This window comes from Glycine max, chromosome 17 (genome assembly GCF_000004515.6).
Source record: "Glycine max cultivar Williams 82 chromosome 17, Glycine_max_v4.0, whole genome shotgun sequence".
Taxonomy (NCBI): Eukaryota; Viridiplantae; Streptophyta; class Magnoliopsida; order Fabales; family Fabaceae; genus Glycine; species Glycine max.
This window is the reverse complement of record NC_038253.2, coordinates 8,516,170-8,533,142: the sequence shown is the minus strand read 5'-3', so window position 1 is coordinate 8,533,142 and position 16,973 is coordinate 8,516,170. Positions and strand designations below refer to the sequence as shown.

The following is a 16,973-nucleotide window of genomic DNA, read 5'->3' as shown; positions in this document are numbered from 1 at the left end:
AATAAGTAAAAAGAGTAAAATATAAAATAATTAACTTAACTTTGAAATTATCAAAGATATGAGTATAGTTTTATAGCATATAATCATAATAATTGTTCTTAAAATAATCATAACAATAATGTGAGTAAATTTCACATTTATATAATTTCTCACTCACATGATCAATATGAAATAATGGGTAAAAGCATAACAATAATTGTTCTTAAAATAATCATAACAATAATGTGTGCTATTTTATTTATTTGACTTATTAATGATATTGTTTTTTTTGTCTTTGTAGATGAAATTAATGGTGATGTTGAGAAAGAAGAGGAAGTTGTTCTGAATTTCACGATTCATGGCTATAATGCTTAATTTCAATAGTTTAGAAGTTTATTTTTGATGACTTTTGAATTTCAATTATCTTAATGTTGAATGTTTATTTTAAAGACTTAAATCACTTTAATATTGAATGTTTGAATTTGATTTAGTTTGGTTTTTATATTGGATTTTATTTTAAATTGTTTGGATTTTTTTTTTTTTACAAAAAAAGGCAGAAAAGTGGGTCAGCCCGCATAACTCACCAACCTGTGGTGGGCCGGGCCGGACTGACATTTTGTTAGTCCACACAAAAATGGGCCGAACTGGACTAGTCCACTCTTAGCTCAACCTGTTGCGGGCCAGCCCACATGGGCCAGGCTGGCCCGTTATGACAGCACACATATAATACTGATCATGTAAAGCTGACGTGTGACCGATGCAGGTTTGCAATACTTAATCGACAATATAACAACTAAACATAATCAGGCACCATTAGCACAAGCAAGGTTGGGTCATATGATTACTGACTTCATTATTTATGGGGTACAAAGTACGTGACCACTGACCAACAAACGAATTGTGAAAATGTGTTAGCAAAGAGTAGTTCAGTATATTCAAAATCAAAAACAAAGATTCAAAACAGACTATATATTTTTAATTGGCAGATCAACAGTGTTTAAGTGTATTTTTCACAACACAATCTATGGTTTAAGAATTGCATGTTTGCCACAACAGTTCAAGGGATGATTATATTCATAAATTTTCTCTTTGCAAATGCCAACCACCATTTATTTGGAGTGCCATTAGGTCTGTATGCAACGCTCAGTAACCTCCCACTTGTTTCTTCCCTAATCTGCTTCAAATAATTTCTGAATAATTCTGCATTGTTCAAATCACAAAGCATGAAGTATAAGAAAATATAAAAATAAATATGGTATATAAAAAAAAAGGTTGACTAAATTGCAACTGCATCAGACAAAGTAAACACAACAATATATAAAGGTTCAATGTAGTATGAATGTATGATCAGTGTGCAATCTCAAGTTCTAAATTTGTTAACAATGTTTTAATCATCAATTATGTAAAGCAATGGCAACTGCCCCAAGAAGCCGCTTGAGTTGACTCTTTAAAAAGGATCAATGACAAATATATACAATGAAATAAAAAACCTACATGTACTGGTGTAAATACAAGCTGAAAATTCTTCATAGATGCAGAAAGTAATAGAACTTAAGTTTTCATTCTAAGAATTTTTTTAATCATCAAGGAAGTAAATATCAAACTCTAATTTATTTATTAAGTATTCTTTCTATTTGTTTCTGTCGAAATTCAAGCACCAATGCACCAGAGCAACATTGCAAAATTTGGCTAACAACAGCCACATAAAGTCACTTAGTAGTTAGTAAAAGTTAGCTGTTTAAAATGAACCTCTCTGAATTGACTGTTTTCCAGACCTGAGTTATCTCTTCAGGTTTCTGATAACCAATGCACTTGCATTTGATATCACTCCATCCCATGTTTGTATTCTGAAGTTATCTTACGATATACCTATCTAGCTTCATGCCTAGAGTTACCCGCATCCTTACTTTCAGAAAACAGATAATGCAAGGAAGATACTAGGAATGGTTCATTTTTTGCCAAAGACTAGCATTCCTTGTTCCGTGTGTACCCAAAATTGAAAACGATTAAGCAGTGATACAATTTCTTGTCTTTCAAACAATGCCACCCACACATTGAGATATGAGGCATCTAGACACACTCATTTGGTCATGTGAGTTTTAACTTTAAAGTGAACTGGGCCAGCAAATGTGACTGTCAAATCTTCGGTAAGAAATTGATTGAAATATATTGGTTAAGGAATTATTCAAATACAGTTTTACTATTGTCCCAAGTGCAATGGTCAAGGAATCAATAAAAAAATTGTTTATTGCAAATCACGGTAGAGATGGGTTAGTAACATTAACCACAACCTCATACTTGTCAATAAAAGTTTTCCACTTTTGAATCCTTAACTATTACCTAAGGGTAATGGATAGGAAAACTGATTCAAATATAATATATATCAGAGTTCTTGGAAGGTGGGCACCAATTAAATAACTTCTTACATAATTAAATAAATGTTAAGGTTTAATTACTTATTTGATCCTTATAGTTGTAGAAACTTTATCTTGTAGTCTCTCTACTTAAAATCATTCCTTTTTATACAGTATTTTTAATCCATTTTAGTCCCTATAAATTTAGATGGTAAAAACTAAAAGGGATAAAAATGATATCAACGGATTAAAAATTGTATGGGTAGGGACCAAAATGGATAATTCTTAAGTATAAAAACTAAAAAGGTAAAGTTTGTGTAGCTGTAAGGACTAAATGAGTAATTAAATCTAAAACTAACTACTAACATATTGACTATATATATGATTAAACTAAGCTTAATTATGCATCTGCTCATAAGAAAATCAAGATGAAAGAATAGTGATGACAGGATTCACCTGCTTCCTTGTGTGATTGAGGAAGAGGGAAAAGGCCCGGAAATGGAAAGCCAGACTCTCCAGGGACAGGAACCTTTTCGAGACCCAAGTTGATGATTGCCTTGGTTCCTTCTGCCAAGGTTCTGCAACCTTCAAGCCTCTTGAGAGCAACATTAATGTAAAAGGTCAAGTATATGAGAAGCTTATCAGCAGGGCTCTTGATGTCAAAGTTTCTGAAGAACACATTGGCTCGGAAGAAGGTTATGGCTTCATCCACAATATCAGTTCTGTCTGCACCACATCACAGTCACGGCATATCCCACATTTTGAAAACGCAAAAAAAAAAAACAGAACAGAACAGAACAGAAAGCAATGGAAAGGAAACCTTGATCTGAAACAGGAGCAGGTCCCTTAATGTGGCTCTTGAGAGGAAGAAGAGGGCACCCACATGCTCTACTCACTCCATCTTCATTCACAAAACTAGAGTGATAAACCTTCCCATACATATCAACAACAACAAGACTAATTATTTTCAATAAATTGACAACAACGCCAAATTATGAATTTTGAATAAGTATGAATTGAATTGAATCCCCGTACCATGTCTACAGCGGCGACGATAAGAACAAGGCTTGTTCAGAACAATTCAATTTTGCAACCCCAATGCTTCTGGAAATGAAGGAAAGAAAAACGATTCTGGCATGTAAATATGTAATTGTATACGAAAATTGCGAAAGTCGAAGTAAATTGATTGATTAAGATACCAAAATTGTCAGGTGACGCCAGGCTGAGCGTGAAATCAAGATTGTTGACAAAAGTAATGGGATCTGAAAACAATGATAGTTAGTGGTTTATTGCATTGTCAACAACACTTAACAGACAAGTAAACAGAAAGAAGCTTGGTAATTTTGCGTGGGCCAGGCTTCGTATAGGCCCAAATTCATTCAGCCCGGACGAAGTATTTTTGCAGCAAGGCCCAGTGGGTGCTTCCATAGACAGCAACATTTTTTCTTTTTTTATATGTTCCTTTAACCTTACGCAACCGTTGTTATCAAAATATATTCATTTTGCCACTCGAGGTTTATGAGGAGAAAGGCATCAGCAATATTTCTCCCTTGGAAGTACTCAAGATGAAATTTCTTTGACATAAGACTAGTGATCATACAAACAGACTTGGAATTATCCAAAAAAATTATTCTCTCACAATATCATAAATCAAGATTTAAATACTAACAGAAAAAGATATTCACATTTAATGTCCAATGCTATCTCAAACAAGATTGTTTTATAAAAATAAAATTTATAAGAAAATAAAAACAAAAAGACTATAGTGATCATTTTCAACACATTTAATTCTAAATTCTAATGACAAATATATAAAATATTTCTAGTTTTCTTGCTGGTAGAAGGAAATATTGGTTCTAAAGTCCAACCAAATCTACCAATCTATTTATGCCGATTTTTTGCACATACAATACAACCACTGGCGGACCTACATGTGAGTGAGGGTGTACACTTGCAACCTCTCATTTTTTAAAATTTATTAAATTTATAAATAAAATCTTATATTTTTATATTTTATTTTATCTATATTTATATAATTGAATCCACTGATTTTATTTTTTTATAATTTGCACCCACTGATTTAGGATTTTGGATTCGCCACTGAATACAACAGTACTAGTTAAAGAAATGGTCCACTTGGTTACATCTATGTATCTCATTGAACTTCATATTTGGCTATATAGATTTTAATTTAATAAAAAATTACGAAGGAAAATAAAAAAGAAAAAGAAGGTCATGTTCTCCCCTTTCACTATTATCATCCTCAATGAAGGTTGAAACAGCAAGATGCAAACCTTAACAAGTGCAGGAAACAACAGTGCTATTTTTTCTTATGTATAGCGCCTCAACAACGTCAACCGCAAGTGATTCTTCTCTTGGTTGCATAATGTGTTTTGGGATGATAATATTCTGTCGCCAAGTGCTGACAATAAACACTTAGTGGTTTTTGCTTACACGTTACATACGTGCATTTATCAATTTTTTCCATGTCCAATTATGCATTTACTTAGAAACTACTGTATGTAGCGTTAAACTGAACCTGAATCTGAAATTATATGAATTAAAACTAAACATGTTTTGTGTGTTTGATAACTCACCGTGTCTAACTTGATTCATCAAAGGACGTGAAAGAAAATATTCTCTTATTACCTTTTCTATGTACTAATTTATTTATTATTTATTACAATTCACCCAAATCACACCCCAAACACAACCTTAGGGTTTAGTTATGCATATGTTGGGAGTTTTTAACACATTGATTTAGGAATTTTATTATTTCTTTCTCAACCTTATAAAACTAATTTGATCTTTTAAATTTAGAAAACAAACACTGGTTTTATTATCTTTTCTTCCTTAATCATCTCTTCCTATGTTTTTTTTAAAATTATTCATTTTCAAACTAAAGATACTTAACATGTTTTCATCGATGTTTTACTTTGATTCTCGTTTTTGAGCTATGTTATAACAGCAAGCTACTCAATTTTCCAAGGCAAGAATTTATATGATTTTCTTCCAAAGGATAACCATATACAATTTATATTGCCTTATAAAGAAGCCAATAACAAAGCCAGTTTTTAATGCTAAAATACAATTCCAGAGAAAAAAAATTGGAGAAAAAAAATCATTAGACTTAAATAGACAGTAGAAAGTTAAACCAAAATCACTAGGATAATGAATGATATTCATCAATAAAGCTAACTCTACATGTCAATTCTAAAGGAATAAAGGTAACGTGAAAGAAGCGCAAATAAATCAAATCAGATTAGGCTAGTAAATGATGAGGTCAACAAGTATGGAAACTTTGCTGGCTCTCGTTGCTCAGCAAGCTCATGAATGTCCCTTACGATGTCAAACACGGCCTCTGGTTGTGCCAGTTTAAGTGCATTCTCTGACATTGTTTTCCTCTCATCTGATTTTGTGGTGAACCATTCGGCCACAATTCTTGCTGTTTCCTTTGGACTACGAGTGAAGACACCAGCTCCATTGTTTACCACATAAGGCACGTTACCCTTCTCCTGTAGTTACCACCATTCCAGCTAAGAATCAATACTTTATATAGAAATATAAAAGAAGAGACTGAATGGCAATGAGGAGAACAATTAACAAGTTAATCACTCACTTGTCCGGGGATGTAGTCATTGAGGATTATGGGAAGCCCTCTGATCAATGATTCCGCAATTGTACCTGGTCCAGCCTGAAAATTCAATAGAACCAATGAGCCTATATGCTAAACATATGAAGGAGGGCTTAAAGAGCAAATTGCTATATCTTACTTTTGTTATGATGCAGTCACAGGCTCCCATCCATTTGGCCATCTGGGTCTCAAATCCTCTAACCTGCATAAACCAAGAAACAAAGTTTCATTGGGTGGCATTATTCCATTATTCTCATATGCAGCACTATTCACTTAGTCATATATATATATATATCACAGGTTTAAGGAAAGTGAAGCAACATACCTTTACTGGAATCTTCCATTCAAGAGATTCAAGGGTAGATACTAAGCTCTTGTTACGACCACATATGATGATTAACTGCCCAATTGGTTTCTCAGCTTCTTTATCGAAAAGTGCTTCTCCAAGAGCCTTTGCAGTTTTCTTCACAGGACCCATTCCTTCACCACCCCCCATCAGCAAAACTGCTTGCAAGTTGGGATCCAACCCAAGTTCTTCTCTCAATTGTTCCTATTAGTAAAAGACAAAGTCAATTCCAACAACGAAAGCAAAACCGCACACCCTATAACTTTAATATGCATACCTTCACAAAACTAACATTTTAACATACTAACACTAGTCGATAAAAAAAAATATATATATATATATACACACACACATACCTTGACAAGAACTGCCCTGGCAAAAGAAGGCCTAATGGGCAAGCCGAAAACTCGGATTTGAGATTCCTCAAGGCCATCTTGTGAGGCTTTCGTGGCCACTTCTTGTGAAGGGCAGTAACATCTATTCACCCAAGGATGAAACCTGGAAACAGATTAAAAGTAAGACTTAGAGCATGTAAACATTGATTAATTAATAGACTTCACTTCAAAGCAAGAAAAAGAAAAAAAAAAAAGCTGCAGTGAAATTTTACCAAGTAGGGTGGCATGTGCTAAGGTCAGTGATCACTGTGACAAAAATCACTTTCTTCTGCAAACCTTGCCACTTTAAAACCCACAATGGAATATGCTGCATCAAGGGATGGACACTGATGATGATATCTGGCTTGTACTCCATCAACCCCGCCTCCACCTCCCTGAAAAATGACAGAGTGCAGAACCAATTAGAAAAACACAACTTAATTTCGTAAAACATAAAAAAAAAAAAAATTATGGCTGCAGATATGAATAGTTATTACTATCTTGCGGGGCATAGGGGAACAATCATTATTGAAATAATTAACAAATGAATAATGATTAAATGCCAAGTTGTCCATAAAGACATCTTCCCTTTTCATCATAAAGTTATATTATCAAAATTTGTTGGCAAAACAAAACTAATTATCAAATTAAGTTAATCATAACAAGAGAAGTAGTATCGGAAAAGGATTGCTACCTGGCATAGTAGGCAGCAATGGCAGCCAAATACACAGAGTGAATCCATCTAGGAGAAGTACTGTGAAACGCAACATTCCATAACTGTACATGCTTAACCATGAACTTATACTGCCCCTCCATGTCATTCAATGGCCACCCAGTGTATTCCTTCCAAACATCTTTAACAAAAATCTGAAAATTGAAACAGAAATGTTATTATTTGTACAGATCAGTGATAGATACAAAAAAAATGATATTATATAAATTGCTGTATGAATTGTTATATGAATCACATCACACATCTCAAATTAAAAAGGTTCCACCGAAATATAAATGAAACAAGCACTTGTTATTATTGGCAAGAAGATCTTTTTTTTTTAGGAAAAAAAAAAAAGAAGCAAGCTGTGCAAGTAAGTCCAAGAAAAGAAAAAGAAAAAATGAAACGTAGCGACAAAGTCCGCATGACCATGAAGCAAGAGATGACAAAAACACAAAAATACCTCAGACCAGAAAACTCTTGTAGGAAACAAATGAACAGAGTTTTCAAAAAAACAAGAAGCTTATTATGTAGCATAATTTGTTATTGGAAGAAGGCAACAACAACATGAGCAGAGGGAAGGAGCGATAAGGTTACCCTGTATTCGTCACCGAATTGAATTTGAAAGGCGTCACGAATGGCTTCAGCGGAAGCTCTGTGACCGCCACCAGTATCACTCATGAGAATCAACACGTTTTTTGTCCTCTCCGCGCCAATCTCCATGAGTTCCATGCCTCCATCGCTGTCATCATCGTGGGCCTCACTGCCACGTTTTTTGTGGCTGTTGTTCCCATTATAGTAACCTCCGAATACCTTCTCCGCTATGGACCTTCTCGGCGACGGCGACGGCGACGAAACGGAAACCTCCATGTCTAAAAAAAAAACAGGGTTTCACCTAACGGTAAAACCTCGTTCCCGCCACTGAAACGGTATTTCACCGGCGGAGAGAGAGAGAGAGAGAAAGGGAATGATTGGTTGATGCAAATTTAGCGAAATACGAGGGAGATGGAGAGAGGCTTGCAACGTTGGATACTTGTTATAATGGCGGCAGGTGTGGGAATTATGCCATGGAATTTTTTGAGGGCCATGTTACATCGGTGCGTTATGGCCGTTGGATTTTCTTCTTGTGATGGAATGTTCCCATTCGAAGATTCGAATATTGTTGCTCTTGCTCTTCCAAACAGGAAACTTTATTGTTCAATAGAATCAGTTATTACACTTACACCACACTCTGTGGGGAGATATTATTAGGTAAGTAGTATTTAGAGCATATTTTTCACTAATATTTACCACTATATCTTATGATTAAGTGCTATTTATTCGTTCTCATTAATTATAAAATTTAAATATGTGTTATTTAGATATTGATTGAATCATAATTCATAAACAAGTAATGGTTTTGTATTATCTAATGATTTTTTTTCTTTCTATTTTGAAGGTATAACTATAAGGAAGAGAGGGAAAAAAATACATAAGTTTTTTTTGGATATACTTTTTTTTTATAAATGTTTATTGAAGAGAAGAATAAGATGCATTAATATTTACAATAGCTAAAATTAACTTTATTTTTAGTTCTTATAATATTTTAGAAAAAAGTGAAAAATATTATTTAAAATGTTATAAGACAAAAAAATATAATTTACAATGATTAAAAAATTAAAAAATTGTAAGAATTGATTGGTTGTTGAAAACACTTCCTTGGACTGTTTTGCCCTCCATATCATAATGCATCGCCACCATCGCTTATAAGCAAGGAGCTCATACCCATTTGCTTATACGGAAACTGAACTGTGAATTTCACTTCAATATAAAATTTGTGATTTCAAAACTGAACCATATCCTAAATACTATAATTGAATCTTTATCTATCTAGTTTATAAAGAGAGTATAAGGAATCAGACACAAGTAGCTCCCCGTTTTAAAAATATAATTTATTTGAATTTATTTTATGATATAAGTAATTATATAAATATGCCATAGAGTTATGAAAATAATTTATAATACATTCATAAATTAAATTGTTTATTTCAATAAATTTCATAAAAAAATATTATAAAAATAACTTATAATTTATATCAAAATAATTTAATCATATTTTATTTTCAATTATAAAACTAATTTATATAAAAATACCCACACAACAAATATATATATATATATATATATTCCATAAAACTTAATTAAATTATCTAGCGAAATACATTTTATAAGATAGTATTCCTTTTCTACTCATGAGACACTAGACTTTATAGTAGCAATAACTAATTATTAAATAGAGATGGAGAATATCCCATGGATTATGTTGAGGTTGGGTTGCAAATGTTAAAGTTGTCATTTGTTAAATTAAAATGCCCAAAATGCACTCATTTGAGCTGGAGAGGAGAATGTATTCCAGGCTTGTCACCAAGTGGGTTCCTTTGACTTTAAGTTGAGAGTGACTTGACCATTGGTGGACTTAAACAACATAGAGAAAAATAAATTAAAAAAAAGGATTCTGGCCTCGAGAGAAAAAGACAATACCACATAACTAAAAGAACTGTCATGCAAATAATTAAGTTCACGAGATTTTAAGAAATGAGCTCTGATATAAATTTGAAAAACAACAACTAAATTTATTATTATAATATATAAATATAATAAATTATAAATTATTAAAATTTGTATTCTTATTTTTTTCAATTAATCTTTATAATATTTTGTTTTTGTTTTAAAGATATATTGGTACTTTATATGAGTTAAATCATGTAATAATTTTAATTTTTTATACCACAATTTATATATTTAGTTTATATTTTTATTACTATTTTTTTATCACATCACTTAACATATTTTTTTTATAAAAGAAAAAATCATTGTTCCTTATGTAGTTAATCAGTACGATGTATCGTGATGGGAACAACATGGATTCGCCGCTTGAATTGAGTGATTGCCTTTCCAATGTTAATTCTTTGGGCTTTTGCTGGCGAAGTGAACGTGTGGGCCTTCCAGGCTGTAATTGTTTTGTAGAAGCAAGCAAGTCCACTACATTGAGTAATGACAAATTTCAGCCCCTTCCTCTCTCACTTTTTCCTGCGTCTCCTCTTTTTTATTAGATACATCAAAGACTTAGTAAAAAAAAAATTACCCAATGGAATGTTTTTTTTTTTCAAACTTCTCAACAGAATAATTTTATTGTTGTTTAATTTTGACACACAACAAAATCAATCATGATTTCATTTTATATTTGCATATAAAAAATATAATCACATTTTCGTTGTAACAAAAGGATTTTTAAGAATACAAATTAGAAATACGTTTTTACATATAAAATATACAACAAAAATATGTTTCTATTAAAGATTATTTTTATAAAAAAATATTTATAGTCCCATGTGGTTATAGCCAATAGCAATATTAGTAGTGCTAAGACTAGTACCCTAAATTGCACCCTTATTTTAGAGTTAGATGGAATGAAACAATGAAAGCAATAAAAAAGAAGGAAAAAAAATAGTATAACACTCTATCTCTCTCAGTCAATTTTTTGACTTTGGGTCACGAAATTATGCCAAGCCAAATCGTTCGTCGTTACGCTTTCTTTAAACTTCTTTATCTAAAAAGGTGTGTAATTTCACTTATGCCTTCCTTATCAATAATATTGTCTTTTTTATTCTTTTTCATTATATCAAAGCCACTAGTTTAGTAGTCTGTAACCCTTTATCCTTTTTGACTTTACAAAATTAAAGTCATAAATTCATGTTTATTTTGTTTAGAATTTTTATCATCTTTTTAAGTAATATTGTAATACTTGCAAACAAATATTTCATATATATATATATATATATATATATATATATATATATATATATATATATATATATATATATATCAATGAGATGGTATAATAAAAAATCGAATCCAACAATGTTTTTATTAGAAACCCAAAAATAAAAATCAATGATTGTGAAACTAAACCATATTTAAATCTTATAATTATTATGATTACATCATCACTCAATTATTCAAAAGTATCAAGTGTAAACATGTAATCCTATATGCACTATGTGAAACAAAAAAGTTTCAGAAGATATTTGGTGCATTACTGGTGATTGACAAAATCTATGAATAAGGCAAAGATTGTGTGAATTTACAAGATCTTTATCCAAGCTATCCTAATTTTCTTGCAACAAAATGTCATATATTTCATTTTGTTACATTCCTCAAAACTATCATCAACATCAAGTTGTAACATTCATATGATCTTCTTGGAACTATTGTCATTATTTATTATTATGATCTTGCAAGAGTAAACTTGCATACACTAGACATGTTGTAGTTCTTCAAAACTAGTTATTTGCTCCAAACAATTTGCATGATAAACATGACCACATACTAAAACCACCACAACCGAAAATTCACAACTAAACATTGAACTCCCCAAAAAATTAATTTGTTAACTTAGTAGTTTTTCACAAATCTCACAAACCATCTCTGCTTTATTTGGTGATACTGCATCCATCCCTAAGGAGCTTGATCGAATTCTCTCTGGCCTAGGAAACACTTTCTCTCTATACTCTGAAAAAAAAATTAAAGCTCATAAGAAAAACTTGAATAATCAATTTGCCAAGGTGAAAATAAAATAGTGACAAAAAAGGTTCTAAAAAATATAATATAAAGTATACCCTAAAATTAAATGCTACTAAAATACACACAAAGCATTATAATACAAAACGTGTTTATCCCACATTGATTTTTTTTCCTAGTAATATTCTTCACTAGAACATGAAGAATGTAAATTAACCTTAACATTGCTAAGGAAAATTTAAGTTAACTTGTGCATCACCAAAAAAAAATCATTAAATACACACTTGCATGTTGTCTAAACAATAAGTTGGTTAAGAAGCCAACTTGAAAGGAAGTATGTCATCATAAGAAGAAATACCCTTACCACGAGAAGATGATGCATTCGCTTGATTGGTAGAGTCATGTCGAGAATATCGATTGCCATAATAATGTCGTGATCGTTTCAAAAATATTGAACGAATGAGACTTTGATGATGATTTGCCATACTTGGATGGGTATTTGGTAGCTTCATAGATCTATCTGTTATATCCAATTTAGGTTACAAATGAAGTACACCATGATCATCTGAATGTGAAAGCTTTTGAAAAAAAAGGATAAAGAAATAAGACAAATAATATAAGTCAATCTTATCAAAAGGAGGATTAGTAATAAACTCTCTAACACATTAATATATTGGAGGGAGATATAATGTCTTTTAAAATAAGTTTCTAAAGATGATGACAAGATGGAAAAACATCTAAAGGGGAAAAAATGAAAAACTATAATGTAAACTAGTTAACCAAGTATTTTCTAGCACATTTTGTCTAGCAGAATCAAAATTGCAAGGTATCAAAACTTTGCTCATCAAATTCAGACCTTGCAAGACTAAACTCCTTTTCCCACTCAAAATTGGAACTAAGATGAAAAAAGATTATATGAGTCAATTGTTTTCCTTGATTATCTTTTGTTAAAAGACAACAAAATAAATAAGAGATAGTAATAATGACAATCTCAATTAAAAAATATGTTTCTAGACACACCACATTTGCTCACATGTTCGTTGATGGAACTTTTCAGTAATCCCAATAAAAAATGAAAAAAATAATAGAATTTTGATTTGTCTACTTCAACTTCTCAATACATTAAATTACAAAATTATGCCAACAAACAATAGAAAAAAAAAGAAAAAAAAATACCTATACAAGAAGAACACGAACAAGGGATGTTAACCCCTTTGAGTTTGGGTGAGTGAAAAATTGTTTGTTATTTTTTTCACAGCAATTAATCTTGTAAAAATAGTAAAACAAGGATTCTAAATGAAGTAGATGGTTTAAAAGACTTAACAATTATGGAAGGATTTAAAGTTTGTAAATGCATGTGTGGTTCTATGACGATAAGGCAAAGTAAAAGAGTTTTGTGCGATGAAAAAACGAATGGTTAAAACTATATTTTTATAATATGAGTATGTGTGTGGTCTAGTTTTTAACTTTATTTCTTGTAAGAGGAATGAATGAATAAAGAGATAAACATGGATGAAGCTACATTAGCTCTAAGAGAGACCTTGAGTCATGACTACCAACTTTTTTTTTTTAACAAAATGTCATTTATTTTATATTCAAAATTATTGGTTTATGAAATAACAACCTTTTATTACATTTATATGAGTTGTAGAGCTGTTTGTGGATATTTTCAGGTTATGTTGATAGTTGAGTCTAATATGAAATACTCGCAAACTCGTTTGGATATGTGAAATTTGTGTGTGAGTGTATGCAAATTTTTAAAGTTTGACTTACTTTTTTATTTAACTAACACATCATATGATTTTGCCTTACATGTGACCTTATGTATTAAATGATTAACAAAATTCAAAATTTATAAAATGAATATTTTTTTTCCTAGTCAGAGATCATAAATATTCTCAAATTTACATAAAATCGATTATAAATTATTCCATTAAATAAATTATTTTTACTCGTATGAATGTAAAGAATCTTATACCACTACATCAATTATATATCATAACAAAATAATTATGCATGTCCCCCTCCCCATCCTCACTTATAGTGGTATAAATGCAACATGTAGTATTTTTTTTTTTTTTTGTTGAACTTTTTGAAGCTAAATGCAGCATGTAGTTAGAAAATGAAGTTCATGCAGCGTGAAAATCACTAGACCTGTGTATGAAGAATTTTCAAAATGCCTTAGAATTTGAAATGCAAGTAATTCAAATGAAAGCAATTAAGTTTTATTCAATTACAAATAACTTGTTTGAATTATTATTGGTTTTGAGTGATTTTGAATCTATTTTCACATAAATTCATAATAATAATTAATTACAATCTATTTTTAAATAAGATTTATCTCTCTCATCACTTTTGCTCTCTACAACCATCACATTCAAACCCTGAGCATTACAGCAGTAGCAACGTTGCACCACTGTATCTTGAGAAACTCCATCGAGGACAGTAAAACACCATCAAAAGGTTCCTCCTCCATGGTGATTTCTAGTTAGTGATGATGTTTAATCTCAGGAAGATGATAAAGCGAAGTTTACGGGTAATCTTCTCTCTTTGTCAGTGGCTTGGTTCAACTCTCTGTCGGCGATTCAAACCCCATGGAGGAGAGCCCAACAATTGATGGCAGGTCTCGACTCTAACAAGGAAGGTTCACCGGAGAAAAGTAAGTGACAAATGAACGATGGAGAATGAGATGCATTTCTCTTCCGTTGACAAATCAAGAATTTTACAAATTCCACCTATTTCAATGGATTTTCAAATATCTGATTTTGATAATGGATGAAATGCTGAATTTTTTTCAAATTCTGTGTTTGAGTACCCAAATAGGGTATTTGATTCAGAAGCAATTAAAATCTCTTCTAAAATTACATTACAAAATTCAAATGTCATATCCAAACGCAGGGCAAAGCAAATTGAGATGGGCCGACAGAATAGAAAAGTTCTGGGTATGTACTCATGATCAAGTCCAAGCTTATAGTAATAGGCTTTAAGCCCAACCTTACTGGAAAAAAATGCTTATATATTTTTGGCAGGTAAAAAAGAATTTCTTATATAGCCCAACAAAAAATGGAAGGTATTAATTAATTAAAAAATGCTCAATAGAAAAACGAAGGTTGGTCATTGGCTATGGGAAATTGCTATATAGTTCCTAAATTCACTCCCCTTCACTCTTTGGGCCCATATTTTCCCTTCCCTATTTTGATTTTTTCATAAAATTCTTATTTTATCCCTCTCCCTTCCCTCACACCCCTCCCCCCTCAGTCTCACCTTAATATCTTCTTCAAGCATCTTCTCACTTTCTCTTCTACAAGCATTGCTCTTCCTCGTCCTCCATTATCTTTTTTATGTGAGCTTTTGCACCTCCATTACTTATATTTTGACAGCATTCTGTTTGTTATTTTTTTTTTCATGTGTTGCCGATTTGACGGAAACTACTTTTCGTTATATCAATATACACAAAAGTCGTGGAAGAGTTTCATTTTTTTTTTTTCATATCCTGATTCATAATAAAAGGGAAGAAAATATAGTCATACCAGGTTAATAATTAATAATAATAATAATAATCAAAATTAAAGCACAAAAATGAGCTAACATGTGGTAATTTACAATCAAATAAGTAACAAACAGACGGGTAACGAAGGAGGCAATAGCCTTACAGCATTGGAGTGCTGTGAAGGTGTTGGAGTGGGGTCAAAATGAAAAATCCAAAGGTACAAAAGAGAATATCCAATCCAACTATGTATCTACTACCTACCATCATCGCATATTGAAGGAAATTTCGCTGTGCCATGCGTTTGTGAATGTGACGCTGTACAACAAATCATCATTCAAGCTCTTCGGTCTCAACAGTGTGGATTTTATACAAAGGACACAGAGCGTCAGCATGCAAGAATTTTATTTTAATGGTCAACTTCTAGAACCAGTTAATATAATCAAACTATACTATATAATTCATTGCGTTTATCTTAAAATAAGGAGACGTGGAAAAGGTGAAATTCTTTCCCTATGTAAACTTTGACACGTTTAAAATTAATACAAATACGCAATGTTTTTATTTTTTTGGTTCTACGCAATGTTTTAATTGAAGATTGTTTCCATTTCTCACACGAACATTTTTTTTCAGAGATTACATGTATCTTAATTCACTAGTTAAGAGATAAATCTTACTTGTGATATATGATTATTATTGGTATAAAAAAATTGTAAATAAAAAAATTAAATACAAATTATCTTTCTAAATAAAATATAAACTCAGTGAGATTTTAAACTCCTTTGTCAATTTTTTTATTAGAAATAAAGTTATGTAAAAGTAAAACAAGCGTACACGAAAATCTTTCTTTATTAACTATTATTTTGTTGCCAAACTTTGACTGCAACTACAAATAAAATATGTGAGTATTTTTTTTATTACTTCAATATGTGAGTATTATTCTTGAATAGTCTTTGATTAGTTACACATTGTTATTTAATTCTGTTTGCACAATAATATATCTTTTGTGTGGGATAATTTTATTGGAGTAAATAATATTCATTATTGGAGTTAACTTTTTTTCTATATATATATATATATATATATATATATATATATATATATATATATATATATATATATATATATATATATATATATATATATATAAACAAATCCAAAACTTGAGAATAGGATGGATACCATCTTCACCAACATGCTTAATGATTTTTTTATCAATAAATATTAATTATTAATTTTTATTAGTATGAGAGATCAAATTGGTGATTTTTCCACTCTTTTATTATTTCTTATTCTTCCAACTAACCTTATATCTTCTAAATCTAATCGCTCATTAATTAATTAGACATAGGAAAGGAATGAGTAATCGTGTCTTGCTTATACTTGGCCTAAGGAAAAATAAAAAAAGGTTAGATTAGATTTACTGGTTTTATTGAATTTGTATAAACATGAATAAGTCAAGTGGTTTAACAATTTCACATATGACACAACTATATTAAAAAATTAAAAACATTTAATATAATCTCT

At 31.1% G+C, this 16,973-nt stretch overlaps 2 protein-coding genes across 2 annotated transcripts; both read right to left on the bottom strand.

Moving 5' to 3' along the window:
• Positions 1–933: 933 nt before the first annotated feature.
• On the bottom strand, positions 934–3,657 carry LOC100795255 (actin-related protein 2/3 complex subunit 3). The gene is made up of 5 exons (XM_003549680.5): positions 3,533–3,657; positions 3,369–3,437; positions 3,154–3,262; positions 2,790–3,059; positions 934–1,179 (listed from the first exon to the last, which is right to left on the bottom strand). The coding sequence occupies exons 2-5, from the start codon at positions 3,369–3,371 to the stop codon at positions 1,037–1,039; spliced, it is 525 nt and encodes a 174-aa protein (XP_003549728.1). The 5' UTR covers positions 3,372–3,437; positions 3,533–3,657; the 3' UTR covers positions 934–1,036.
• Positions 3,658–5,482: 1,825 nt separating this feature from the next.
• On the bottom strand, positions 5,483–8,600 carry LOC100794727 (monogalactosyldiacylglycerol synthase 2, chloroplastic). The gene is made up of 8 exons (XM_003549679.5): positions 7,997–8,600; positions 7,382–7,554; positions 6,921–7,082; positions 6,670–6,811; positions 6,293–6,517; positions 6,107–6,169; positions 5,953–6,027; positions 5,483–5,848 (listed from the first exon to the last, which is right to left on the bottom strand). Exons 1-8 carry the CDS (start codon positions 8,267–8,269, stop codon positions 5,591–5,593), a joined length of 1,371 nt encoding a protein of 456 aa, XP_003549727.1. The 5' UTR covers positions 8,270–8,600; the 3' UTR covers positions 5,483–5,590.
• Positions 8,601–16,973: the final 8,373 nt, after the last annotated feature.